Source organism: Lipotes vexillifer, unplaced genomic scaffold (genome assembly GCF_000442215.2).
Source record: "Lipotes vexillifer unplaced genomic scaffold, Lipotes_vexillifer_v1.1 scaffold712, whole genome shotgun sequence".
Classification (NCBI taxonomy): Eukaryota; Metazoa; Chordata; class Mammalia; order Artiodactyla; family Lipotidae; genus Lipotes; species Lipotes vexillifer.
Genome location: NW_006775660.1, coordinates 157,355 through 169,915, shown reverse-complemented (window position 1 = coordinate 169,915; position 12,561 = coordinate 157,355). Strand labels below are relative to the sequence as shown.

At 37.2% G+C, this 12,561-nt stretch overlaps 1 protein-coding gene across 1 annotated transcript in view; it reads right to left on the bottom strand.

Moving 5' to 3' along the window:
* The window catches only part of CCDC146 (coiled-coil domain containing 146), a 140,591-nt gene that overhangs the window by 16,219 nt on the left and 111,811 nt on the right, over positions 1-12,561 (bottom strand). The window contains exons 10-11 of the mRNA XM_007450083.1: positions 1,391-1,486; positions 264-434 (exon numbers count right to left, since the gene is read on the bottom strand). Of these exons, the coding sequence (XP_007450145.1) occupies positions 264-434; positions 1,391-1,486 (267 nt within the window). The remainder of the gene's footprint in view (positions 1-263; positions 435-1,390; positions 1,487-12,561) is intronic.

The window sequence follows — 12,561 nt, the reverse complement described above, 5'->3', positions numbered from 1 at the left end:
TTATTCTTACTGAAATTGTCATCTGTTCAAATCCTCTGCCTTTTGTCATTGACCTAGTTCTTTCCCCCTCTAGATCGTTAGCTGTTGCCAGTTGAATCCTTGGAATATTTTTCAGTGCATGATTGGGTTTTGTTTAGGGAAGCTGTATAGTCACTGAACTTGAAGGAGACTTAAAATCATAGCTTTCTGATGAACATTGTATTAAAAGGAGGCTACCCTGGACTCCTGTGGTAATTAGTGGATGGTTACAAAAATGCGGTTACCTGAGCTTTCAGGAAATCCTTGGATTTTTGCTCTTTCTCATCAATTTTGATTTGAGTCATACGGACAAGGTTAAATACCAGCTCTCGCATGTTTTCTTGCTCCTTTAAAAGCTTGTTTTCTTCAGCAAGTTGCTGTTCTACTAACTTAGACTCAGCTTCTGATAGGATTTTCTTTTGAAAAAACACAAATATTATAATGCATTTATTTGAAAGAATACACCCAGGCCAGTATCTCAGACAACTTTTTAAATTTTCTATGTAGAGTTTATTTTGTTAAAACACAAAAAGTAACTCTGCTGCCTTAGCACCAAGTATTTTCTTTTTTTTTTTTTTTTTTTTTTTTTTTTTTTTTTTGATGTCTTTGCAATGTAGAAAGAGGAAAAAAGAAAGGGTCAGGGAGACAGCAACTCTTTTTTTTTTTTTTTCTTTTTGTGATATGTGGGCCTCTCACTGTTGTGGCCTCTCCCGTTGCTGAGCACAGGCTCCAGATACGCAGGCTCAGGGGCCATGGCTCACGGGCCCAGCCGCTCCGCGGCACGTGGGATCCTCCCGGTCTGGGGCACGAACCCACGTCCCCTGCATCGGCAGGCGGACTCTCAACCACTGCGCCACCAGGGGAGCCCCAAGTATTTTCTTTATCTTATAAAAGAATGTGCGAACATGATAACATGTTTAACGCAGAACTTTTTCATATTCAGACTGTATTTTCAAGTAATTTTTTGAAGAGAAATAAAAGCATGGTTTTTTTTGTTATTTATTTAGTTATTTATTTTTTAAAAGCATGTTTTAAAACACTTTGACAGTGCCTTGAATAAGCAAAATTTGAAGTCAGATGTGACTGAAATAAAACACTTATTGTTCATTTTTAACCAGTAGGCTTTTTACTTTAAAATCTCATGAATCTGTATACTTTTTGCTGGTTAAAACACATTCTTTTTTTTTTTTTTTTTCCAAATTTTAATATGGGTTTGGAGTGGACTTTGAGATAAAGAAACAGACCCACATTAAGTAGGATCATATTCTCTTGGATGACTCTCCTATTAATGAGGTTTCATGGAACACAGTTAAAAACAAAAGTTTGCTTTAATCATTCTTAGATAGAAGCTTAAGTGAAAGTTGATATTAACCTGCTGGGTCAAATTCCTCTTAGCCGCTTCAACTTCCTTATGGAGCTCTCGCCTTCTCTCAGTTAATGTAGAATCATCTTTAGGGATAGCTTCAATCTGGAAATCAGAGTTTAAAATAGGTATTTATACCTATTGAAAGAAATCTTCAGTGTCATGTAGTCAACCCTGTCACGACCTTTTGCAAATGGTAGGGTAGTTATGATTCTTACTCTTAAAGGAATTGCCTATTATGCTGAATATTCTTTATAAAGTCATGGTAAACTAAAATATGAAGACTTGTCAAAAATCTATAATTCACCAGCTGCAAATATTCTATTTCTCATTCATTTGGAAATAAAAACTCTTACTACTAACAGTTGCTAACATTTATAGAGTACGGCTATGTGTTAGGCAAAGTTCTAAGTGCTTATATATATGGTCCTATTTAATCCTCACATAACCCCATGAGGTAGGTTATATTATCTCCAATTGTACAGATGAGAATGAGGAACAAAGACATTTAAGCACCTTGCCTCAGTGACATATGTGCAAACCCAGGCAGTTAGATCCCATGGTCCTAACACTGTATTTTATTGCCTCTCTAACTCATGACTTAGCACATTGGAAACATGCATATTCTAATGATATTTATTATACTTATAAAATCTGAATTCATTTATGAAACACTATAGCTTTCAAATTCGGAACTATTAATAGGAACTATTAACAGAATAGTTGGAACTATTAATAATAGAATAGTTGGCTACTCTTATGTAGTAGTTTGAGTACCTGGAAAGTTCTTACACAAAAGATAAACCTCTTAACTTTTTTGTTGATACTTGAAACTCCATTGTATTTCAGTTGTACTGGCTTGTGCTTTTGTCCTCTGTTGAAGTACTTTGAAGAGAGGGCAACATCTTATTCTGTCAGTCTTTGCTGTCTTATTAGGAATGAGCTTATCAGATTCTTTATGATGGAGAAGAGAGCAGAGGGAAGAGGACGCGCAGCAACTGATGGGGAAGGAGTACCATCCAGGGTTACAGGAAGGGTTATCTTGGGATGCTTGGGTACATACTTGACTCAGAGCAGACTTAGAGTTGGATCTTCACACCAAAAGCAGTCTGATGTGGTTCATTTCCTACTGTGACAGCACACACTTCTAGGCACCAGGATTGAAGATTGACTAAAATTTGTCCCAGGAAGGGAAGATCATACTCTTTAGTGATTTAAAGGTTACTAAACAGGATCCCTCTGAAGTTTACGCTACTCTTTTAAAGTAGCTGAAGTGTGTCTTTGGATGCCCCACAATCATGAACCTGTGAATTGTCAGTAGCATTTTTGTACCCACAGATGCCCCAAAGATTTCATGGAAAAGTTAAGAAGCCGGCGAGGAAGACTTTGATTTCTCCTTCTGGAAAGCAGAGTTAATTCTTCCTGGACAGATTGGAGTCCAGCAAGCATCTTGGTGTCTGTCTATTTCTCTGCCACTTGTGTCCAGGAGTGGGCTGCTCCAAATGATTTGTTCCCAAGTGTAGGCAAATCTATACATGTATACTAATGGGGACTAGAGAAGCTTATAAGCTTTCTACAGAAGATATGATGAGAGCACACTCATCAACTACTCTGTCAACTAAAGGCTCCTGACAAATTTTCCTGGATTCAGGTCTCAGGTTTTTTCCAGTGTTTCAAATTACAAACAATACTGCAGTGAATGATACTAATTTTTGAACTCTGGCTAACTGCTTCTCTGACACATGTCTCAACTCTCCACAAACCTACCCCTCTAGTTTCAGGAAGGAATTAAGTATGCTTGGTTTGTGGAAGAGGTAACAAGGTAAGCCATTGGTAGCAGAGCCTGCTGGCTGCCTAGCCAATATCTACGCTCCACTTTGACCTTACTAACAGAACCCCAAGTTTGTTCAGAGCTGCAATGTATCAAAAAATCTTCAGACTCCTTTGCAGTTGGGGGTGACGAGATGAGCCAGGACAGGCCAATAAAATGTAAGTGGAAATCTCCTGGATAGGGCTCCTGGGAAAGTGACTGTTTTCCTGTTAAAAAGACAGAGTCCTCCAAGTCATCTGCCATATGCATCTTGCTCTCTGCCCTTCCCCACTTCTGTGTGATTTTATGCCCAAAGGCAGAATGGCCATTTTGTGACCTTGGAGAAAAAAAATATACATGTTAAAGATGACAGAAGAAAAAGCTAAGAGGATCCTGGACTTTTCATTATGTGAAACTACCTGGTGTGTGCCTATCTCTGGATTTTTTATTATGTGAATAAAACAACCCTCTACTTACTTCAGCCACTGTAATTGAGTTTGTTACTTCTTGCAGCCAAATTGTAAACCTAATTGATATATCTTTTGAAAGGAAATCTTTCTAAGGTAATCTGGAAAATGGACTGGAGTTAGACTGAAGCTTCCACTGATGGGAAAGGGAAAAAACTGATCAAGTATAAAAGCTCTAATTATGTTCTAATATTGAGGTAAAGTAATTTACCATTGTTTTTGAGCCCCAAACTGCATATATCAGGTTTTGTAAGCTTATTTATTTTAGTTCTTTGTTTTGATTTTTATAGAGGAGCATTTCATATTTAAAAAAAAATTAATGTGTGTTCATTGTAACCATAAATAAATAAATAAATAAAACAGTAAGTAAAGTAAGAAATTAAACATCTGCTCCCCACCTCTACTTCAGATGTTACTCACCAGGGGGCAGCATTAATAGATTGGTGTCTGTTCTTCCTGACATTTTAAATATATGAATAAACATCAGTAACTTTCATAAAGTTAAGAAATTAGACATATTCTGTTGTAAACATCTCAATTATTTTATATCAGTGAACCTTTCTTTAAGGCTCTGATGTTTTTCTAAAATATTTGAAATTTTCATGAGGTTTGTGGCTCAGAATTCTGGGAGATTCTCTACAGTCAAAGACCTAAGAGAATCAAACAACTGTCCCTAGGGGGAAACAAATTTTGAAGAATAGCCTGAGCCCTTCATGCTTATCTTTTTTTATCTTTTTGTTTTCGGATTACTTGCAAGTTTGAAATGTTCATTCAGACTGGGAGTGACTGGCCTGACCCACTATTTTCAAGTACTGCCAGCCAGCGTAGGACTACGGCTGGGCTAATTATAAGTCATAAGTTCAAAGAGGAAGTTAGTCTCTCCCTGAAATTGAACTAGGACAAAAACAGACTTTTCTTGAAAGCACTGAAGGAAAAGGATTTTAATATATTTTCATTTCTGTTAGTTCTACATTATATGAGTGTTATTTTATGAGCTTAATAGCTAGAAGTATCCTAATATACATAGCATTTCTTTATTAAAAGATGAACAACTTGTGAGCATTCTACCACAATTTCCTCTTTGGTGAAGAGCCATTCCTGATATATTTGTGTCCAGTCAGATCAGTCTGTAGTGGCAAACCTCATCATCAGAAACAGCATCCAGTTAGCTTTACAGTATCCCACTCTTAAATATAAGCAGATAGATAAGGATTACCAGATATTTGGGAAAAGTTTCTAGTAAGAAAGAGAAAAGAACAAACAAGGACACCAAAACAAACAAAAAACCAGGAAGATGTAATCTGAAGAAAGTTGTAATTTGCAGAAAGAAGAAAAAAATAAAAAACTATCATTAACATTCTCAGTGAGATAAGAGAAGATATGAAGTAAGAATAAGGATACTATAAGAAATAAACATTAGGAGAAAAATATCATGGAAATTTAAAATATGATAGCAGAATGTAAGATTAAATAGAATGACTGGAAGAAAAACTTGAGGAAATCTCCTTTGTAGCAAGTCCAAAAAACAAAAGAATGAAAAATAAAAGAAAAAAACGACAAGAATGTTAAAAGACTCTTTTAGAAGGTCCAACATCTGGGTAATAGGGGTCCCAGAAAGAGAACAATAAAATAAAAGTGGACAAAATTGGAGAAATTATGTAAGACAAAGTCTCAGAATTGAAAGACATGAGTTTCCATATACAGAGAGCCCACTAAATGTCCAGCACAATGGCTAAAAGTAGAAGCCCCACAAGTGGGAACTTGATAGTGAAATTTAAAAATTTTAGAGGCAAGTAAAAAATCCTACAAGTTTCCAGCATGGAAAAACAAAAAACAAACTGGTTTCAAACAAAGGATCAAGTATCAGAATTGGCACCAAGTTTCTTAGTAGTGACTTTAGATGATAAAAGAGAATTGATCAATGCCTTCATTATGAGGAAAAATAATTTCCAATTAAAATGTCATATCCACTTAAAGTATTAATTCTCTATGAAGCTAGAGTGAGGATAAAATATTTTCCGACATGAAAGGTGTTCTGACATGCACTTTCTGACACACAGGTCTTAAAAAACTACTTTCCATTCACCTTTCTTAGGAAGCTACTGGAAGACATGCTCCTCCCACAAAAAGAGAATAAGCCAACAGAGAAATAAAAGAGACACATGAAATAGGGGATCCAACATAGGAGAGAGGTAAAGGGAGTCACCAAGATGATGGAGTAAGGCTCCTAACCTGGGGAGTGTACATGTAGAGAAGTGAGACCAGTTTGTTACAGATCAGAAGGCTGAGAAGGGAAAAGCAGCTTCTGAGATCTGGGAGTTGGCACTCACAGCTGGGCCTTGGTGTTCTCCTACTGAACACAAACAATTTCACAGAAAATCACCATCAGACAAGACCATTCTATGATCATAGAAAAAAACAAGACCACTCTGTCTTTGGTCACAGACAAAAACATGAACATTTTCCAAGCCACAAAATATCACATATTCCCATCTCACAGTCTTCCTTACCAATTACAGCTTTAGCTTTAATCTAGTCTTTTCTCTTTCTATCTTTAGATTTATTAAGATACTCAATCATAGAATTAACCTCACTTTCTGACAATATTTAAATCTAGGGCAGAGTCCCATTTTCTTAAACCATCCCCCAAAACATATAACACAAGCCCAAATCCTGTAAGGCCTTTCTAATACCCTGTACTGAGATACTCTACTGTTCCCCCTGGTGAGTGTTTTCCCTTGCTGCAATGAGTAATAAACTCAACTCATTCAACCACAGATATGTTCCTACTGGACTTTGGCTGGAGGTTACCGAAAAGTCTCAAGTGATTTCTTCAAGAAGGTTAAATGAATAGACTACCAAATATGTTTTAACATGCTGAGAGAAAATTTATACAATTAGAGGACAGTTTGGCATCGAACTAATTATAAGTACACAGAAAACTACAAATAAAAAAACCAGAATGTTTATAAATTTGGGGGAACACAAAATTTTGTAAGTAATTATCTAAGATGACTCAGGTGTGAATAACCTTTATGTATTCATAATAATGTAAATATAAAATTTCAAAATTGTTAAAATTATGTCATGAGGCTATTTATTGTGTGGAGGGACAAGAAACGTGTGTGTTGAACAGGGGTATAAAGAAAGCTTAATCCTCATCTTTTATAGTGAGAAGTAAAAATAATCAGGTTTAAAACTGAAAAATCAAGGAGTAGCATTATTAGTATATTACTTAGACTGAAGATATATCACAAGAATCAGCTAAAGGAAGACGACTTGATTAAGACTAGGAAATATATGGTGTATGTGCTGTCATCTACTTTTCTATACCTGAGGCAGACATCACTAATCAACTGCAGAGCTGATAAGACAGTGCTGAGTCTCAGAATCCTTTGCAACATGGACACTACAAGGAGCTACCACCAGCTGAATAGAACTGGCACTTGCCTTCCTTGGACCATATGATCTTTATGATTCCTCTCAGTTCTTTCATTCTATGATTATGTAAAATAAAGAATATTGAATGTCTTGGTCAGGTGACACATGAAAGTATCATTTAAAAATATTAATTTAGTAACAAAATGGAGGATAGATTGGACATGAAAGGAACAGAACCTAGGGAGAACAGCTGATGGGCAGTGGAAGTCATTCAGATGATGCAGAGAGGATGCTAAGAGGCATTTCTGAGCGTTGTCAATAGGGCCTGAAGGTGCCATCCTCTCCATTGGAATGAAATAGCCATATTCAAAGTCTTATCCTGATTATAAAATGTTCTTGAGCCTTTGGAAAAGTTTATATGTATACAGGAAGGAAAGCAACATTTATTTCTTGGTATCATATTCTTAGTACCACACACCTTCACATGTGTAATCACTTTTATTCCTTGCAATAATCCCAGTTCAAAGGTTAGAAATGCCTAACATCAGAAGCTGTTCCATGGATCTAGGATTTAAACCTGACTGTCTGACTTGAAGCTGATACTCTCCTCTGTACAGTTCTGTTGTCACAATTGTCTTTAACACTGGAAGGGAGTCATTAAGAGAGAGATGCAGAGTCACTTCTAAATCAGAGGAGAGAAAAATGAAACTTCTAGAAAACTACAAATAAAGGAAAAGTGCTGTTGGGAAAGGCAGTCTCCTGCATGCAGTCTTTCCAGCCCCACTTGGCCACATAAGAGTGGGCTTTGGGCCTAGAACACTTCCTTACAAAGCGATAGAGTCCACACAGCCTGCGCTGGGTTTATCACCTTGTGTGGGAGTATCTTTCCCTGTTTCAGGCACATGAGAACTCCTTTGTTCTGCTTAAGCCTGTATGTCAATGGCCCTCAGGCACACCCCCAGTTTTCAGCATTTCAGACTCCACAAGGTGGGGGGTGGTGGTCAATGTTCCTTTCGCTGTGGTAAGACAGTTGTGAACATAGACCAATCGCCCTGAGCTGGCTGTCAGGAGAGACTGCTGGCCACGGGGGACCAATGTCCACTATTGAAGCTGATCTTCCTCTGTCTCTTCTTTATGTAGGTAAAGTGTTGTTCTGTCCAGTGCTTGACTATTGTGTTTTCCTTGGTGACTCCAATACCAAGATGCAACGGGCCTCCTCCCCAGGACTGGTAAGTGGTGTATGGCATTTCTGCGCCCTTGGGATTGATGACCTGCATGGTATACTGCTTGACATGTATGTACAGAAAGTGACATATTTACTTGGTTATAGGATTTTGTTGTTGTTGTCTCAATCTTGGGCATGGTTTTGTGTTTAGAAAGAGAATAGCCTTGCAGAGTCATACTATTCCAACCCTTAAAACATGACGGTGAATGTCAGAGCAAAACCTCTAGTCACTGAGGGGACTGTATTAAAGTGTAGATATGGCGTTTTATTTCTCTTCAGTGCCGAATGGAAGTCAATAGGAGCCACGATTAAATGCAGAGGTGTACTGTAATGTGTAGTATGATTTCCTGAGAGTGTGATGTCTTCGATTAAGAAATCCTCCATATTCCAATTTGTCATTGTTTTGCCTAACCCCAGCAAAGTCTCTCTCCCTATGGCAGGCCCATGTTGTCTTTTTTTTTTTTTTTTAAAGCCCAATAAAAATCATATATATTTCTTGGTACTGCATGACCAACTGTATTTCAACATACAGAAACAAACAGAGCCCACTCTACTTTAGTAATTAGATGATAGGGCACTTAAGGCTTCTCTTGATTAAAAGCCAAGAATCTTATTTGCATTTCTTTGAAGGAAAAAACCGTAATAAGGACAAACTATTGGCAAAGTGATGGACCAAACAGAGAGGAAATTATAATTACAGACTTCAGAGTTCAGTTTAGGAAGTATATGTTGTTGCTTTTATTTTATTTTATTTTTTTTACACTTTTCACACATCTCATTTATTTATCTATTTTGGATATATTTCATTTTTTAATTGAAGTATAGCTGATTTACAATGTTGTGTTAATTTCTGCTGTACAGTAAGGTGGTTCAGTTATACATATATATACATTCTTTTTTTGAATATTCTTTTCCACTATGGTTTATCACAGGATATTGAATATAGTTCTCTGTGATATACAGTAGGACCCTGTTGTTTATCCATTCTATATATAATAGTTTGCATCTGCTAATCCCAAATTCCCAATCCCTCCCCCACTGCGCCACCAGGGAAGCCCCCATCTGTATGTATTCTTAACAGAAATGTCTATTTAGTTCTTCTGCCTATTTTTGGATTGGGTTGTTTGGGGTTTTTTTGGTTGAGTTGTATGAGCTGTTTGTATATTTTGGAAATTAATCCCTTGTTGGTCACATCATTTGCAAATATTTCCTCCCCTTCCATAGGTTGTCTTTTCGTTTTGTTTATGGTTTCCTTTGTTGTGCAAAACCTTGGAAGTTAGATTAGGTCCCGTATTTTTAATTTTTGCTTTTATTTCTATTGCTTTGGTAGACTGTATGTTACCTCTTAAGTGAGAGTTTGAGGAGTAGGGATTATTTATCCATTTGGTGTGGGATATATAGGCCCCTGTTGTGTTCCCTGAACAGTTAGAGTTACCCCAAGTAGTTCAGACTCTTAAACATATGCACTCACCCTTGGTTCTTTATACTCCGTGAAAAATTGCCTCTTCTAGTCATTGGTCATTCTTTTCTCTTCCTTCTGATTTTTCTTTTATCAGTTTTACCTGAATACACTTTCCAGTCTACATTCATTGACCAAAAACATAATCTTGCAATGAACATATTTTTTAGTCATTTAAACCATTATCTTCAACTCTTTTTCTTTTTTGAAGTAGGCACTAGGCCACTATTTAGTTTTATTTTATGAACACTCAAACTTTCCAAAATGATGTACAAATCAGTTGCCTTGAGAGGAATGCCAGACCCCCAGCTATTCTGAGCTGAGAAGCCAGCACAAGCAGAGAGACCCTAGAGCATTCATCAAAGCAGAGTAAGTGACCAGAGCAAGTGAGGCTGGATTATTTCTTCCAAAATGACTTTGCTTTTCAGTTTGGTGTTTCAGTTTGGTGTTCCTGGGAGCAGCAGAGTCCTGGACTCAGGATATGGTCGGTCATTTCTACTTTGCATTAAATGCGTACTCCTGTGTGCTTTGTGTTGGGAGCAAATTAGCAAGATTCTCCTCTCAATCCAGAATTGAGTTTAGACACTGAGCACTACTGCCTACTCCCCACAACCTCATGTTTCTTACCGTGGAGGTGGTCCTTTTACCAATGGGTGGAGGCCCCTGGCCAGTGAGGTATCCTCTACTATGCTTGGAACTTACTGGTCAATGAGCGCCACTGAGGTGAGCCTTCGAGTGAAGGCAGAAAACAGGGTTCAGAAGGTCTCCTTGCTTCTCATTGTAGCTTCTCAAGTAGGCTGCATTTATTTCCACATCCCCAGTGGCTGTGTGTCACATGTAGTTAGCACTACTGTTGTTACTAAGAGGTAACATGTCCACTTGCTGTCTGCCTGGGAAGGTGTTAAAGGTTGTGTATTCATTATCGAATTTTTTTTCAGTTTTAATATTTTTTAATTGAAGTATAGTTGATTTACAATGTGTTAATTTCTGCTGTACAGCAAAGTGATTCAGTTATACATATATATATATATACATATTCCTTTTTCATATTCTTTTCCATTATGGTTTATCATAGGATATTGAATATAGTTCTCTGTGCTTTACAGTAGGACACTGTTGTTTCTAATTTCTTTATTTAAAAAATTTAACTATAGTTGATTTACAATATTGTGTTAGTTTCAGGTGTACAGGTTCAGATTCTTTTCCATAATAGGTTATTATAAGATATTGAATATAGTTACCTGTGCTATACAGTAAATCCTTGTTGTTTACCTATTTTATATATGTGGGTATTTATCTGTTAATCCCATACTCCTAATTTATCCCTCCCCCTCCCCTTTCCCCTTTGGTAACCATAATTTTTTTCCTATGTCTGTGAGTCTATTTCTCTTTTGTAAATAAGTTCATTTGTATCATTTTTTTAGACTCCACATATAAGTGATATCATATGATATTTGTCTTTCTGTGTCTTAGTATGATAATCTTTAGGTCCATCCATGTTGCTGCAAATGGCATGATTTCATTTTTTTATGGCTAATATTCTATTCTGTGTGTGTATGTATGTGTGTGTGTGTGCATATATGTATATATAACATGTTCTTTATCCATTCATCTGTTGATTGGACACTTAGGTTGCTTCCATGTCTTGGCTATTGCAAAAGTTCTGCTGTGAACATTGGGGTGGATGTATCTTTTCAAATTAGAGTTTTCATCTTTTCTGGATATATGCCCAGGAGTGGGATTGCTGGATCATATGGTAGCTCTATTTTTAGTTTTTTAAGGAACCTCCACACTGTTGTCCATAATGCTTGTACCAGTTTACATTCCCACCAACAGTGTAGGAGGGTTCCCTTTTCTCCCCACCTTCTCCAGCATTTATTATTTGTAGACGTTTTGATGATGGCCATTCTGACTGGTGTGAGGTGATACTTCATTGTATTTCTGATTTGCATTTCTCTAATAATTAGCAAATGTTGAGCATCTATTCATGTGCCTGAGGGCCACCTGTATGTCTTCTTTAGAGAAATGTCTGTTTAGGTCTCTTCCCATTTTTAATTGGGTTGTTTGTTTTCTTTTTCTTTTTTTTTTTATTGAGCTGTATGAGCTGCTTATATATTTTGGAAATTAATCCCTGTCGATTGCATTATTTGCAAATATTTTCTCCCAGCCCATTGGTTGTCTTTTCCTTTTGTTTATGCTTTCCTTTGCTGTGCAAAACCTTATATGTTTGATTAGATTCCCTTTGTTTATTTATGCTTTTATTTCTATTGCCTTGGGAGACTGACCCCAGAGAATTTATGTTAGAGAATGTTTTGCCTATGTGTTCTTTTTTTTTAAATTTATTTTTATTTATTTATTTTTGGCTGCATTGGGTCTTCGTTGCTGCACATGGGCTTTCTCTAGTTGCGGTGAGCAGGGGTTACTCTTCGTTGCAGTGCGCGGGCTTCTCGTTGTGGTGGCTTCTCTTGTTGCGGAGCACGGGCTCTAGGTACACAGGCTTCAGCAGTTGTGGCTCGCCAGCTCTGGAGCGCAGGCTCAGTAGTTGTGGCACACAGGCTTAGTTGCTCCGCAGCATGTGGGATCTTCCCGGACCAGGGCTCGAACCCGTGTCCCCTGCATTGGCAGGAGGATTATGTTTTCTTCTAGAATTTTTATCGTTTCATGTCTTATATTTAAGTCTTTAAGTCATTTTGAGTTTATTTTTGTGTATGGTGTCAGGCAGTGTCCTAATATCATTGATTTACATGAGGCTGTCCAGCTTTCCCAACACCACTTGCTGAAGAGACTGTTTTTTCTCCATTGTATATTATTGCCTCCTTTGCTGAAAATTAACTGACT